Genomic DNA, 17,375 nt, shown 5'->3' on the forward strand with positions numbered 1-17,375 from the left:
TAAACATCCTAGTAAGTGCAAAGCAGAATCATTGTGGTTTTTGAGTTGCATTTCCTTAATGCCTAATGATTTTGAGTATCTTTTTACGTGCTCGATGACCATTTGTAGGTCATCTCTGGAGAAATGTGTATTCAAGTCCTTTACCCAGTTTTTAATTGAGTTTTCTTTTTGTTAGTGAGCTGTAGGAGTTAGTTAGTTGACCCCTGGTTAGTTGACCCCTGGCAGATCTGTGATTTACAAATATTATCTCCATTTTATAGGTTGTTTTGTCACTTTCTTGACAATGTCCTTTGATAAACACAAGTTAAAAAATTTTTTTTAATATTTATTTTTGAGAGAGAGAGAGAGAGAGAGAGAGAAAGCAGGGGAGGGGGGGAGGGAGGGAGGGAGGGAGGGAGAGAGAGAGAGAGAGAGAGAGAGAGAGAGAGAGAGAGAAAGGGAGATACAGAATCTGAAGCAGTCTCCAGGCTCTGAGCTGTCAGCAGAGCCTGACATGGGTCATGAACTCACGAACCATGAGATCATGACCTGAGTTGAAGTCAGATGCTTAACTGACTGAGACACCCAGACGCCCTGATAAACAGTTTAAAATTTTGATGGTCAGGGGCACTTGAGTGGCTCAGTTGGTTAAGCGTCCCACTCTTGATTTCAGCTCAGGTCATGATCCCACAGTTCCTGAGTTTGAGCCCCTCAATGGGCTCTGCACTGACAGTGTAGAGCCTGTTTGGGATTCTCTCTCTGTCCTCTCTCTCTGCCCCTCCCCCCTGCTCACGTGTGCACAATCCTTCTCTCTCAAAATAAACTTAAATTAAAAAAATAAAAATAAATAAATTTTGATGGTCAAATTTATCTATTTTTTCTTTGGTTGCGCATGGTTTTTATTGTCACACATAAGAATTCAACTTAAAATCCAAATCACTTTTGAAAAAAATATTTTTCCTAGATACAGAATAAAAGTACCATTCTGCTCACTCCTGGATTCCAAGATTTCTGATGAGAAACCTGCTGTTAATCTTACTGAAGATCTACTGCATGTGGTGGGTAGCTTTTCTCTTGCTACTTTAAAAATTTTCTCTGTCTCTGGCTTCTGATCATCTGATTAAAATGAGTCTTGGTGTAAATCACTTACAGTATTATCCTTCTTGGAGCTCGATGAGCTTTTCTAATGTTTAGGTTCATATCATTTATCAAGTGTGGGGAGTTTGGACCCATTATTTCTTCAAGTATTCTGCCACTTTTTCTCTTCTCCTTCTGGGATTCCTATGTGTATGATGGTATGGTTGCTGCTATTTCAACAGGTCCACTAAACTCTGTTCATTTCCCTTAGTTCTTTTGTCTTTCTACTACTCAGTCTCAATAGCTTCAATTGACCTATCTTTAGATTTTAACTTCTCTCAAACCAGGCTTTATAGTTCTTGATATATAAAAAGAGTGTAAAAAAACATTTCTAGCTTGTAGGCTGTATAAAATCAGGTAGTGGACCAAAGTTAGCCAATGGGCCACAGTGTAATAATCCATGGCTTAACATATAGTCTGTCCTAGACAATATCACATGTGTACTTGAATATGTACCCTGCTGTTGTTGGGTGGAGTGTTCTGCTGCTGGGTGCATATACATTTACAACTTTTATATTTTCCTGAAGAACTGCAACTTACCATTATAAAATGTCTGTGTAGTAACAATTCTTTGTCTAAAAGCCATTTTTTCCTAAATATGCATGGTTATATTTATTTCAGCATTTTACTTTGAATCTATTTGTGTCTTTGAATCTCAAGTATTTGGATTAAAAAAAATCAGTCTAGCTTTTGATAATTGTTTAATCCAATTATATTTAAAGTAATTATTGATATGGATTTGTGCCTACCATTTTGTTACTTGTTTTCTATTTATCTCAAGTATTTTTAATTTTCTATTCCTCCTTTACTTCCTTCTTTTGTATTAGATTGTTCTGTATTAGATAGCATATCATTTTAATTATCTTTTTAAAGAAACTATATTTGGGATTATATGCTTATGGCTGCTTTAGAGTTACAAAATAAAGCTTAACACATGCTACTTCAGATTAATACTAATTTATTTCAGTAAAATATAGATGCTGTTCAAATATAGCTCTAGTTCCCATTCTCTTGGTTGTATTATTGTCATGCATATGACGTCTTTTTATCATGTAAGAACAACATAGCTTTCAAATTATTGTCTTATGATTTTGTATTTTAAGTCAGTAAAAAGGTGAAACAGAAATGTATTGGTATATCATTATGTTTACTGGTGCTCTATATTTCTTTATGTAATTCAAATTATTGTCTGGGGTCACTTTGTTTTAGCATGAAGAAGTTCCTTCAATATTTTAAGTATTTTATTCCTTCAGTATTTAAGACATGTTAACTAGCAATAGTGTTTGTATGGACTGTTTTCAAATTACCTTAATTTCTGAAGGATAATTCTGCTGGATAAAGAATTCTGGGTTAACAGTTTTCCCCCTTCAACACTCTGAATGTCATCACACTGCCTACCGACCCCTATCATTTCTAAAAGAAAAAAAAAAAAAGGTCAGTCATTAATCTTATTGCCTTCTACAGAAGGAGTCATTTTTCTCTTCCTGCTTTTAAGATCTTCTCATTGTAACTTTGAACAGTTTGACTGTGATATGTTTAGATGTGGATCTGTTTTTAACCTGCTTGCAGTTTGTTGGGCTTCTTGGATTAGTGACTTTCAATACTTTTAGAAGATCCAGCCATTATTTTGTCAAATATTTTTTCCTGCTCCTTTCCTCCTTTTGGGACTTCCATTATGTGTGTATTGGTATACCTGTCTCTGGTGTTTCACACACCTCAGGTTCTGTTCATTTTTATTTATTCTCTCTGCTCTTCATACTGGAAAATCTCTATTGATCTATATTCTATTTTGCTGATTATTTCTCTGCAACTCTAATCGGTTGCCGAGTCCCTGTAGCGAATTTTCATTTCATTTATTGTAATTTTCAACTCCAGGATTCCATTGAGTTCACTTTTAAAATTTTTATCTCCTTATTGATATTTTATATTTGACTAGTTATTGTCATTATATTTTCCTTTAAATCTTTAAACAAAGCTTCCTTTAGCACTGAAAACATTTATAACAACTGCTGTGAAATCTTTGTGTCCTAAGTCAAACATCTGAGGCTACTTCAGTGACAGTTTCTATTATCTAGTGTTGTCACCACCACCACCACGGTATATGGGTCACGTTTTCTATTTTTTGTATGTTTCATGATCTTCTGTTATTGAGAACTGGACATATTTGATATATGTTTCACCAACTCTGGATTCTGATACCACCTGTGTGTTTTGCCTTGTGACTTCCTGGACTAATTCTAGAGTCTGTTTCCCCTGCAGTGTGAGGCAGCTCAGTTTTATTATTTTTTACATTTAAGTTTGGCTTCCTTGGGAACAGCATAATTTACTGATCAGACAATAACTGGTGAGGGGCTATGCTGAAACATCTTGAGCCAGTAATACTTACACTTTTTCTTGATGGAAGAGTTCGCAGTTTGAAAAATGATGCGAAGTTCAGGCAGATAACGAACTTCCTTGGTTTTTACTCTTTGCATGTGCAAGGTCTCACATTCAATCAGGAATGAATAGATAGCTACAGTCCTCCTTGGTTTCTGCTGAGCTTGGGCCTAGCCTTGTATATGAGCAGGCTTCCAGATCATTTGTGATATGGTGAAATATATCAATACTCATTAGGGTCATCTTGTTCCCTGGATCTCTTGGTTAAAATTTTGACTGGCCTGTCAGTCTGATGTTTTCCTTAATCAGTATCTCAACCCCAAGCTAATGATGTTCCCTGATTGTTTGCCAACATGATTGTCATATATATTTATATGACATATAAATATTGTCAAGTTATGACTATATATATATAAATTACTTGTTTATATATATACACACACAAAATATAAATATTGTGTATATGCACAATTTTCTTGGGCAGGCATTCATGCCTGTCCTATTCCAAATTAAGTCAGCCTTGTCATCTCTGCCCTGGTAAAACTACCATGTTGGGTAGGAAGGAATGGGAACAGCACCAAGTAAAATTACCACAGATTCCCATTATCCTTACCAAGGTTTAGTGGTTTTTCTTGAATAAATGCTTCCCAATTGTCGAATAGCTTTGGTCCATTTCCAAAGTCCTAAAATAGCTGGCTGACAATTTTGTACAATGTTCTATTTTGTCCAGTTGCTTTTCAGGGAGGATATGCTGACATCTTCACTCAGCCATTGCAGAAATACTAATTTTGATATAAATTACTGATTCTTTAAGTTAGAGAGAAATATTTCTTTCATCTCATTGCATATATACCAACCCGATTCATACTTTAAAAATCATCCGACAAATTCAAATGAATTTCTAGGAGTAAAAATGCAGGCAAAATAACACAAAACTCAAAAGTCAAAAATTAAATGAACCACTTTGGAATCTAGAATTTAAAATTCAGATTTAGTAAAAATAAGGAATACAGAGGCAGATTATTTGTGTTTGCAATGAAAAAAGTCATTGACTTGATCCTGCCACTTCCATGCAATTTTTGGTAATAAGTTCCTCAACTTTTGTGTTCTCAGTTTCCTCTTCTATAAAATGGGATGGTGATACTAATTTAAAGCAGTTATTCTTTTTTTTAATATAATTTATTGTCAAAATGGTTTCTGTACAACACCCAGTGCTCATCCCAACAAGTTAAAGCAGTTATTCTAAGGAATAGATGAAATGATGCAAATGGAACTACTGTGTAAAGAACAAAGTTCTATAAAAACATGAGATTTTACCAGTATTATATTTTAAAATAGGGATGCTATAAGCATTTGCAAAATAATTAAACCAAGAAATGTATATACAGGTTATACAGCATTTTTTTTAAGTTTTTATTTTAATTCCAGTTAGCTAACATACAATGTTATTTTAGTTTCAGGTGTACAATATACTGATTCAGATTCAACAATTCCATACATCACCTGGTGCTTATCTAGATAGCATTCTTAATATGTATACTAAGTCATACTGACTTCAGAAGATATTAGCATGTGATGAAATTAGATTACAATACTGTAAGAAAAAGCTACTGCAGCTACATAAAAGCCTTTCAGTATTTCTTTACCATATCTCATTTGTACATTTCAATGTACTTTAAAATTTTATTTTATGACAGTTAAAAATCAGAAAAAATCAAGACAACACTGTCAACATCTGAATACAAGATGAGTAAATAAGAATGAGTTTTCTGAGCATGAAAATTAAAATAACTACATGAGACTAGAGTTTTTATGAAAACATTTTCAAAATGGATACAGCTAAAAATTCTTTAAAAAAATAACCATTTTTTAAAAGAACCCAGTTTTTGTTAAGTTCATTTATTTTAAGAGAGAGATAGAGAGCAGGGGATGGGCAGAGAGAGGTGGGGAGAGAGAAAATCTGAAGCAGGCTCCATGCTCTCAGCACAGAGCCCGATGCAGGACTCAAACCCATGAACTCTGAGGTCATCACCTGAGCTGAAATCAAGAGTCAGACACTTAAGTGACTGAGCCACCCAAGTGCCCCTAAAAGAATCTATTTTACAAAGATGGAAAATATATTTGCTACTTAAATTAATCTAAATCTCAATTGGCATTTCTCTTTAAATGTTAACTACATAATCCTTCCGGTCCTCAGGTATTCCAAACAACTCTATTCAGTATACTCTCTTATCAAGCAGTCATACACCAGAAGAAACTACTGAAAAATTTGCATACACACTAGTTTCAAGAGTAAGTGACAAACTATATATTGAATTTATTCTAAAAGCCAAGTTTAATAGTGATTCAGTCTTGTTTCTGAAACTTCCTACACAAAAGTAGTAACACTAAAGCAATGAAAGATACTTGATATATTAAAAATTGAATTATAGCCATAAAAATGTGCAGGCCTATTAACCTAGATATTTCACCTCAAGTAATACTGCCTAAATAAATACCTAACCAAAGGCATACAGAATTTATTACTAAATTACTAAATTATATTAAATAGAGATTAAAAAATAGGGGATGAATGGGGCCTACTAGCCAGTCATTTAAATTATAAAAGGCTTTTATTGATATGTAAAAGTCTCATTTGATGTAATCTGCAGTGAAAATGGAGGCCAAAAATAAAAGAGTGTTTTGAAATATCCTTTGTTCTTTCCTTTTATTTAAAAAAATTTTTTTTAATGTTTATTTATTTATTTATTTATTTATTAACGTTTATTTATTTTTGAGACAGAGAAAGACAGAGCATGAACGGGGGAGGGTCACAGAGAGAGGGAGACACAGAATCTGAAACAGGCTCCAGGCTCTGAGCTGTCAGCACAGAGCCCGACACGGGGCTCGAACCCACCGACCGCGAGATCATGACCTGAGCCGAAGCCGGCTGCCTAACCGACCAAGCCACCCAGGCGCCCCTTAATGTTTATTTTTGAAGAAGAGAGAGAGTGTGAGCAGAAAGAGAGGGAGACACAGAATCCAAAGCAGGCTCCAGGCTCTGAGCCATCAGCACAGAGCCCAATGCAGGGCTCGAACCCACGAACTGAGAGATCATGACCTGGGCCAAAGTTGGACGCTTAACTGACTGAGCCACCAAGGTGCCCCCCTTTCTTTCTTTTAAATGTTTATTTACTTTTGAGAGACACAGTGTGAGTGGGCTAGAAGCAGAGAGAGGAAGACACAGAATCCAAAGGAGGCTCCAGGCTCTGAGCTATCAGCACAGAGCCTGACATGGGGCTTGAACTCACAAATGACCTGAGATCATGACCTGAAGTAAAGTCAGACACTTAACTGACCGAGCCACGCAGGCATCACGAAATATTCTCATTTTTAAAAAAACATTTACAAATCCCATCAGAGGCATACATATGTGGGTATATGAATATAAAAGTGTCAATAGTGCAACCATTAACAAAATGAAAAGGCAATCTATGGAGTGGAAGGAAATATTTGCAAACCACAGATCCAATAAGGGCTTATATCCAAAAAAAAAAAAAAAAAAATATATATATATATATATATATACACACACACACACACACATATATATATGAAATTCATTACCACTTAATAGTAAAAAGATAATAATAATCCAATTTAAAATGGGAAAGAACCTGAATAGATGTTTTTCTAAAAAGGACATACAAATGGCCAAAAGCTACATGAAAAGGTACTCAACACCACTAATTATCAGGGAAATACAACTCAAAACCACAATGAGGTACTACTGCATGCCTGTTAGGATGGCTATTATCAAAAAGACCAGAGAGAATATCCATTCACAGATGTGGAGAAAAAAAGAATCCTTATACACTGTTGATGGGAATATAAACTGGAATAGTCACTATAAAAACTAGGTTTCACATGAAATCAAAAAAAGAACTACCATATGATCCAGCAATCCTACTTCTGGGTATAAAACCAAAGGAAACAAAATCATGATCTTGAAGATGATAGCTTTACTTCCATATTCATTGCAGCATTATTCACAAAAGCCAAGGTGTGCTAACAACCTATGTATACAATAATGAATGAATGGATAAACAAAATGTGGTGTGTGTGTGTGTGTGTATATATATATATATATATATGTATGATAGAAACAAAATGTGGTGTATATATATACACATGCATATATATATGTATATGATGGAATATTATCCAGTCTTAAGAGGAAATCCTGTCATTTACAACAAAATGCATGAGTCTGGAAGGCATTACACTAAGTGAAATAAGGCAGGCAAAGACAGACAAATATTGCATGGTATATCACTTATATGCAGAATCTCAAAAAAAAAAAAGAGTTGAATTCAGAAACAGAGAGTAGAAGAGCAGTTGCTGGAGGCTGGGAGAATACAGACAGGCTGATAAAAGGGTACAAACTTTTATAAGATAAATAAAGTTTGAAGATGTGATGTATAATATGGTGACTACAGTTGATAACACTGTAGTGTATAACTGAAATTTGCTAAGAGAGTAGACCTTAAATATTCTTACAATTAAAAAAAAAAGGATCCAAAATCTATAAAGAACTTATCAAACTCAACACCCAAAAAACAAATAATCCAGTGAAGAAATGGGCAAAAGACATACATAGGCACTTCTCTAAAGAAGACATCCACATGGCATACCAACAAATGAAAAAATGCTCAACATCACTCATCATCAGGGAAATACGAATCAAAACCACAATGAGATACCACCTGACACCTGTCAGAATGGCTAACATTAACAACTCAGGCAACAACAGATGTTGGCAAGGATGCGGAGAAAGAGGATCTCTTTTGCACTGCTGGTGGGAATGCAAACTGGTGTAGCCACTCTGGAAAACAGTATGGAGATCCCTCCAAAAATTAAAAATAGCACTACCCTACGACCCAGAAATTGCACTACTAGGTATTTATCCAAGGGATACAGATATGCTGTTTCGTAGGGGCACATACACCCCAATGTTTATAGCAGCACTATCAACAATAGCCAAAGTATGGAAAGAGCCCAAATGTCCATCGATGGATGAATGGATAAAGGTGTGGTGTATATATATATATATATATATATATATATATATATATATATACACACACAATGGAGTATTACTCGATAATCAAAAAGAATGAAATCTTGCCATTTGCAACTATGTGGATGGAATTGGCAAAATTAGAGAAAGGCAAAGATCATATGACTTCACTCATATGAGGACTTTAAGATACAAAACAGGTGAACATAAGGGAAGGGAAGTAAAAATAATATAAAAAGAGGGAGGGGGACAAACATAAGAGACTCTTAAAAATGGAGAACAAACAGAAGGTTACTGGAGGGATTGTGGGGGGGGGGTGGGTTAAATGGTTAAGGGGCATTAAGGAATCTACTCCTGAAATAATTGTTGCACTATATGCTAACTTGGATGTAAATTAAAAAAATAAATTTAAAAAAAGGAAATATGTGAGGGAATAGTGATGGATATGTTAACTTGATGGTTGGAATCCTTTCACAATCCGTACCCATATCAAATCAAATTGTACACTTTAAATATTTTACAATTTTAGATATCAATTACACCTCAATACAGTTGAAAAAATGTCAACAGCAATTACCTATAAATACAGAGATGATGGGCTTTTTTTTGCTTCTTTTTATTTAGCTTTACTTTATAAAAACCTTTTTACAATAAACATGAACTATTTTGTAGTAAGGAAAAATTGCAACCTTTCATCTTATAAAATATCTTTTTTTTTAAAGTTTTTTTATTTTGGGAGAGACAGCATGCACATGTGAGCAGAGGAGGGGCAGAGAAAGAGAGAGGGAGAGAATCCCAGGCAGGCTCAGGACTATCAGCACAGAGCCCGACATGGGGCTCAATCTCATGAACCGTGAGATCATGACCTGAGCTGAAACCGAAAGGACGCTTAACGTCTGAGCCACCCAGGTGTCCCTAAGATGTCTTTCTTATTTCAAAAAATTAAATTCAGTACTTGGTGCAATTTTAAAGCTAAAGAGAATATGATTTCTAAATTAATCCAATCCCTTGGTTAGGAAATTATTTTAACAAAAATATTTCAATATAAACTAATTTGGAGAAACAAGGTGTCACTATAATGATTATATTAAAATGGGACATGTTACTTAATAACAATATATTTCAAGTGTCGGAAATTTCAACTATATAATGAAAAGTACACTGATTGAAACTATAAACTTACCTAATAATTTGTCCTTCTTCTTCAGGAGTAGCTGGTCTTAACCCCAGAACTATGTGACATACCTAGAGAAAAAAGTGGTAAATCAAACTTCACTGGTGCCAATGACTGGACTGTATAAAATTTCACATGCTCTGCATGAGTTCCATTTTGTAGATGGGAATCTGAATTAGCAGTAGCTTTCAACTGATGAATTATCAATGTTTGAACTTTAAACTTGAGCTGTTTGTTTTCTAAACAAACTATTTCAATGGAGGCCAACTTCCAAATCTCTGTGTGAGACAGGAAAGAAAGGAAGGGAGGGAGGAAAACGGAGATAGAGACAGAGACAGAAGAAAAGAACTATCTACCAGAACATTTCATTAATACTATGTATTTTAAGATATCTCACACAGGGAATATTATTTTCTTTCCTGAAATCTGAAGAGCAAATCATGGCACTCAAGGAGAAAGGCGAGGGGAGATGCAGAGGATATAGGAGACAAAAAATATGGGTAGCATTTCAGTTTAATCAGTTCAAAGAGAAAAAATTATTGCCACTAATGCTAAATAAGCTTTTTAAAAATATACTTTTTAAGGCTCATTTCCTCTATGTGGCTTCTCTAAATATCATCAACAGATGTATTTTTTCAATATTTTCTCATGAAAAATTTCAAAAACACAGAAAAGTTTAAAGAATTTAACACTGAACATGTCATACCCATTATCTAGATTCTAACATTAACGTTTTATTATACTTGCATCTATCCATTAATTCATCCATCCTTAATTTTTGGATGCATTTCAAAGTAAATTACAGACAGTAGTACAGCTCTTTATAAATACATCAGCATGGCTAACATTAACCAGAGAGTTCAAGATCTGTTTACAGTTTTACCTTTTGAGGTGACATTTACGTAACAACAAAATCCACAAATTGGGTTTTTGAGATTTATCTATTTAGGAGTAAGTAGTTCATTGTCATTACTAAGTAGTAGTCCATTGTTTGAACACACCACTGTTTTATCCATTCTCATATTGACAGATATTTGAGCTTTTGAAACCTATTTTTCTAAGCAAACTTATAGAAAATGGAAATACACATGCTTACAAGTGAACAAATCTTAAGTGTACAGTTCAACGACTTTTCACAAAGTAATATCTATGAAACCCAGTAAAAAAACAACTGCTATCTCACCCAAAGCCCACTTTGGGTTCCTTCACAGACACCACTGCACCTCTCTGATGTATCCACTATCCTGAATACTATCACCATAGAATAGGTTTTGCATGCTTTTGAACTTTTTGGTTTAGTGTTTTCAGCTCAAGTTTATGTAAGATTCATCCATGTTGTTGGGTGTAGCAATATTAGACTTATTTTCCAGTGCTTTAAAGTATACCACTGTATGCACATGCCACAATCTACTTACTATGTATTTATTTATTAATAAGTATTTGGGTCATTTTCTGGGGTTTTTTGGGCTACAACAAATAGTGATTTTAAGAACTTACTTGTAGGTCTTTTGGTGCCCAGATAACATCAGTTTCTGTGGGTTTTACATATGGAGTAGACTTTACGGGTCACCAGGTAAATATATGTTCAACTTTCATAAATACTGCCAATTTCCAATGTGTTTGTAATAATTTACAATTATTACAAATTGTACAATTACATCCTATTGGCAATATATGAGAGTTCCAGGTGCTTGTTATCCTCACCAATACTTCATATCACTTAAAAACTAACCATTCTGGGGTATGTCTACTGAATTTCACATGTGGTTTTAATATGTATGTCCATGATGACTAAGGAGCTCCTTTTCATTTATTAACTACTGGGACATTCTGTTTTGTGAAGCATCTCTTCAGGATTTTTTTTCACATTTTTATATTGAAGTTTTGCCTTTTTCTCATTGATTTTTATTCTTTGTATGCCCTAGATACAAGTCTTGTCAGATGCAGGTTTCATAAACATCTTCTCCCACTGCATAACTTATCTTTTCACTTTTTAAATGGTAGCTCCTCACTTTAAAAAAAAAAATGACTTGTTTATTTAGCTTTTTGTTTTGTTTTGGGGTTTTTTTGTAGATATTTTTATTTTTTTTAATATATGAAATTTATTGTCAAATTGGTTTCCATACAATACCCAGTGCTCATCCCAACAGGTGCCCTCCTCAATACCCATCTCCCACCCCCCATCAGCCCTCAGTTTGTTCTCAGTTTTTAAGAGTCTCTTATGCTTTGGCTCTCTCCCACTCTAACCTCTTTTTTTTTTTTTTTCCTTCCCCTCCCCCATGGGTTCCTGTTAAGTTTCTCAGGATCCACATAAGAGTGAACACATATGGTATCTGTCTTTCTCTGTATGGCTTATTTCACTTAGCATAACACTCTCCAGTTCCATCCACATTGCTACAAAGAGCCATATTTCATTCTTTCTCATTGCCACATAGTACTCCATTGTGTATATAAACCACAATTTCTTTATCCATTCATCAGTTGATGGACATTTAGGCTCTTTACATAATTTGTTTATTTAGTTTTGAGAGACAGAGACAGAGTGAGCAAGAGTGGGGTAGGTGCAGCGCAGGGGGTGGGGTGGGGGAGGGAACAACAACACGGGATCTGAAGGAGGCTCTGTGCAGACAGCAGAGAGCCCAATGCGGGCTCAAACTAACTGTGAGTTCATGACCTGAGCCAAATGGAGACACTTAATCGACTTAGCCACCCAGGTGCCCCTAAAAAAATTCTTAATTTTACTGAAGTCCAACTTAGAAACTTTTGCTTTGTGGTTAATGCTTTCTGTGTCCTAAGAAGTCTTTGCCACCTCAAAGGCACTAAAATATTCTTGCAAATTATTTTCTAGATGCTTTATCTTTACCTTTCAAATTTATTAGATTTATAATCCCACTTGGATTAATCTTGATATATGGGTAAGAAGGAAGAATAATAATGCATTTTTCCCCACAGAGATACCAATTGACCCAGTACACCATTTATTGAAAAGATCACCCCTTCCCATATGCAATGCAAAGTCTTCTTTGTTATAAGTCAGGTGATCACATACATGTAGGTCTGTTTAAAAACTCTCAATAGTGTTCCACCGGTCTATTTGTCTACCTTCACGCAGGTATCACATCGTCTTAATACTACTGTCCTAATATCTGGTAATGTAAGTCCTCTAACATCGTTCTTTACATTATCTTGGTTGCATTTGGCCTTTTCCACGTCTGTATGTACTTAGAATCAGCTTGTCCAGTTCCACAAAAACAATGACAACAATAGGCTTTTTGGCATTTTGATTGTGAATGCGCCACATCTACAAACCTATTTATTTATTTATTTATTTATTTATTTATTTATTTATTTATTTATTTTTAAATATAATTTATTGTCAAATGGCTAACATACAGTGTGTAAAAGTGTGCTCTTCGTTTTGGGGATAGATTCCTGTGGTTCATCGCTTACATACAACAACCAGTGCTCATCCCAACAAGTGCCCTTCTTAATGACCATCACCCATTTTCCCCTCTCCCCCAAGCCCATCAATCCTCAGTTTGTTCTCTGTATTTAAGAGTCTCTTATGATTTGCCTCCCTCCCTGTTTATAACTAATTTTTTCCCTTTCCCTTCCCCCATAATCTTCTGTTAAGTTTCTCAAGATCCACATATGAGTCAAAACTTATGGTATCTGTCTTTCTCTGACTTATTTCACTTAGCATAATACCTTCCAGTTCCATCCATGTTGCTACAAATGGCATGATTTCATTCTTTCTCAATGCCAAGTAGTATTCCATTGTAAATATAAACCACATCTTCTTTATCCATTCATCAGTTGATGGACATTTAGGGTCTTTCCATAATTTGGCTATTGTTGAGAGTGCTGCTATAAACATTGGGGTATATGTACCCCTGTGAATCAGCACTCCTGTATCCTTTGGATAAATTCCTAGTAGTGCTATTGCTGGGTCATGGGGTAGTTCTATTTTTAATTTTTTGAGGACCCTCCACACTGTTTTCCAGACGGCTGCACCAGTCTGCATTCCCACCAACAGTGTAAGATGGTTCCCATTTCTCCACATCCTCACCAGCATCTGTTGTTTCCTGAGTTGTTAATTTTAGCCACTCTGACTGGTGTAAAGTGGTATCTTACTGTGGTTTTGATTTGTATTTCCCTGATGATTAAGTGACATTGAGCATCTTTTCATATGTGTCTGTTGGCCATCTGGATGTCTTCTTTGGAAAAGCGTCTATTCATGTCTTCTGCCCATTTCTTCACCGGATTATTTGTTTTTTGGGTGTGGAGTTTGATGAGTTCTTCATAGATTTTGGATACTAACCCTTTATCTGATAAGTCATTTGCATATATCTTTTCCCATTCCATCGGTTGCCTTTTAGTTTTGTTGACTGTTTACTTTGCAGTGCAGAAGCTTTTTATCTTCATGAGGTCCCAATAGCTCATTTTTGCTTTTAATTCCCTTGCTTTTGGAGATGTGTAGAGCAAGAAACTGCTGCGGCTGAGGTCAAAGAGGTTGTTGCCTGCTTTCTCCTCGAAGATTTTGATGGTTTCCTGTCTCACATTTAGGTCTTTCATCCATTTTGGGTTTATTTTTGTGTATGGTGTAAAAAAGTGGTCTAGTTTCATTCTTCTGCATGTTGCTGTCCAGTTCTCCCAGCACCATTTGCTAAAGAGACTGTCTTTTTTCCATTGGATGTTCTTTCCTGCTATGTCAAAGATTAGTTGGCCATAAATTTGTGGGTCCAATTCTGGGGTCTCTATTCTATTTCATTGGTCTATGTATCTATTTTTGTGCCATACCATACTGTCTTGATTATAGCTTTGCAGTAGAGGCTAAAGTCTGGGATTGTGATCCCTTCTGCCCCTTTGGTTTTCTTTTTCAATATTACTTTGGCTATTTGGGGTCTTCTATGGTTCCATACAAATTTTAGGATTGTTTGTTCTAGCTCTGAGAAGAATGCCAGTGCAATTTTAATTGGGATTGCACTGAATGTCTACAAACCAATTTAAAGGGAACTGACACTGACATCTTCAAGATGCTGAGCCTTCCAATCCATAAATATGGATTATCTCCCTCTGCATTGGTTTTTTTATTGCTTCTATAACAAATTATCACAAATTCAGCATCTTAACACAAAGTAACTTTATTATCTTATGGTTCTGTAGGTCAAAAGCTAGACACGGGTCTCACTAATTCAAAAATCAAGGTGTCAGCAGAGCTGCATTCCTTTCTGGAGATGAAAAGAACACACTTCTTTGCCTTTTCCAGTTCTAGAGTTCACCCACATTATTTTGCTCATGGCCCCTTCCTCTAACTCAAAGCCAACAAGTTTGCATCTCTAACTTTCCTCCAACGTCATCTCTCTCTCTCTTTCTTCCTTTCCCTCCCTCCCTCTGACCACAGCTGGAAAAGGTCCTCTACTTTTAAGGACTCATTTGAATTAGACCCATCTGCTAGGCTAATCTCCCTATCTCAGAGTCCTTAGTCCAATACATCTACAAAGTCCCTTTTACCATGTAAGATAACGTATGCACAGGTTCTAGGGATTAGGGCATGGATAACGTGGTGGTTGTGGTGGGCATTATTCTGTCTACCACACTCTTTAAAATTTGATACTTTTTGATAATGCACAAGACAGAACACCCCAATTATGTTTAGAATACTTCAAAATATTGGCCACTGAGTTTATGAAGGACTGAAAATAAAGATATTACCACAGGGATGGTTTTCTAATTTTGTTAACACTTATATATGTTACACTTAAATACCTAAAACACTCAGCCAAGAGGGATCTTGGCAAATAAAGTAAGAGTATAATTCAAGCTTTTATCACTAGACTTACCAACTAACTCTACCAATTTTAAGACACAGATAACAATTAAACCTTAGCATAGCATAATATAACTTAGCATAACTTAGCATAACAGTCTTCTTACTCATATACTAAGTGAACATACAGTTTTAAAAGCATATTGAATATGAAATAAATACAGTAAAATATAATGTTAAAATGTAGGTGATAAGTATTCATGTGAAAAACCTTTTAGCTCTTCATAATATAATGTTAGAAACACACATACACAAAGGCAAATCTCAAGCATTTGGTTATTTATAAATTAGAGTCAGAAAAATACTGCCACTGCAAGTTCTTGATAAGAATGAGAAAAAAAAAAAGAATGAGAAAATAGGAAAGACAATACAAAAGAATCAAAATGTTATGCTATGCAATAGCTACAAGATGATATAGGCATAAGCCTAAGTGATCTAAAAGTTATGAGATAAATAAGGATATTATTTTAAATGAGATAAAAATAGTTGATCAATTTTCATATTACCAATTTTCATATTACCAAGTCATTTCTGTTTGGAGTAGTGACTTATATTATTTTTGTACGTTTATATTTTATAAAGCCATCAAGTTAAAATCCCTGCTGAAAATTGTAACTGATGTGGAACAACTGATTGATATAAATGGATATTATAGGTTTATCAGATTGTGTGTGTGTATGTATACACACACACACACACACACGTGTGTGTGTGTGTATATGTGTATATATACGTATATGTATGTGTATGTATACGCACGTGTGTGTGTGTGTGTGTGTGTGTGTGTGTGTGTATGTAATTAGTCATTAGCTATCAGGAAGAGACCAGTTTCCATTTATTCTAGCATAGCCATGTTTATTCTTTACATAAAACAGAAGAACATGATAGATATAAACATAACAAACTTCTGACCTTCACAGGGGTATAAGGAAAGAAAAATAAAATAAGGAATCTAAAATAGGGGCACCTGGGTGGCTCAGTTGGTTAAGCATCTGTCTTGATTTTGGCTGGTCATGATCTTGCAGTTCATGAAATCGAGCCCTGTATCAGGCTCTATACTGACAGTGTCAAGCCTGCCTGGGATTCTCTCCCTCTCTCTCTGCCCCTCCCCTGCTCGCTTACATCCTCTCTCAAAATAAATAAACTTAAAAAAAAAAAAAAAAAAGAGGAATCTAAAATATCACTATTAAGTCAACTTAAATATTTGTGAAAAATTATAAAAAATGGAAACCATAAATTATTGTTTTTAATTGGAGCAAGAGAAGAACTACAACTAGGAAAATAGTTGAAATCTGGCAAGCCTTATGACTTAATGTTCATTCCTGGCACCTTTTCTCTCCTCCTCCTTCAATTTTTGTTTCTTCTAAAGAATTTTTTAAAAAATTTAGAAACAGCCTTGCAGCCAAGATAATCTCCTAACTGGAGACACTGTGTACATTGAAAATTCTACAGCTGCCTACTTATGATTCATCTTTCTGTTCACACTGCCTCACTTATTAGGAAGGACCTTTAAAAAAGACAACAGTGAAGAAAAATAAGAAATTATGATGGCTTTTGCAATCTAAATTATTATCTATGCATCTAACATGCTGGTCTATCATGAATTATAAGATAAATATACATAATCAGCTATATTCTACTTTTCTATCTCCCATGATTTTGAGATGCTTCGGTGGGCTCTCACCCTCTGTCTTAGCATCTTTCAGGTGTATACAGGATAATGTAGTTTTTTTTAATAATTAAAAAAAAATTTTTTTTTTAATGTTTATTTATTTTTGAGACAGAGAGCGACAGAGCATGAACAGGGGAGGGGCAGAGAG

The 17,375-nt window shown here is 35.0% G+C and overlaps 1 protein-coding gene and 1 long non-coding RNA gene across 4 annotated transcripts in view; one reads left to right on the forward strand and one right to left on the reverse strand.

Moving 5' to 3' along the window:
* The window catches only part of USP32 (ubiquitin specific peptidase 32), a 243,513-nt gene that overhangs the window by 64,721 nt on the left and 161,417 nt on the right, over positions 1-17,375 (reverse strand). For both annotated transcript variants that reach the window (XM_042965446.1, XM_042965445.1), the window contains exon 11: positions 9,735-9,796. In XM_042965446.1, the coding sequence (XP_042821380.1) occupies positions 9,735-9,796 (62 nt within the window). The remainder of the gene's footprint in view (positions 1-9,734; positions 9,797-17,375) is intronic.
* LOC122233414 overlaps positions 1-17,375 on the forward strand; it is a 129,005-nt gene that overhangs the window by 2,241 nt on the left and 109,389 nt on the right. For both annotated transcript variants that reach the window (XR_006210960.1, XR_006210959.1), the window contains exon 2: positions 944-1,037. This is a non-coding gene — a long non-coding RNA (uncharacterized LOC122233414). The remainder of the gene's footprint in view (positions 1-943; positions 1,038-17,375) is intronic.

The sequence above is a fragment of the Panthera tigris genome, chromosome E1 (assembly GCF_018350195.1).
Source record: "Panthera tigris isolate Pti1 chromosome E1, P.tigris_Pti1_mat1.1, whole genome shotgun sequence".
NCBI lineage: Eukaryota > Metazoa > Chordata > Mammalia > Carnivora > Felidae > Panthera > Panthera tigris.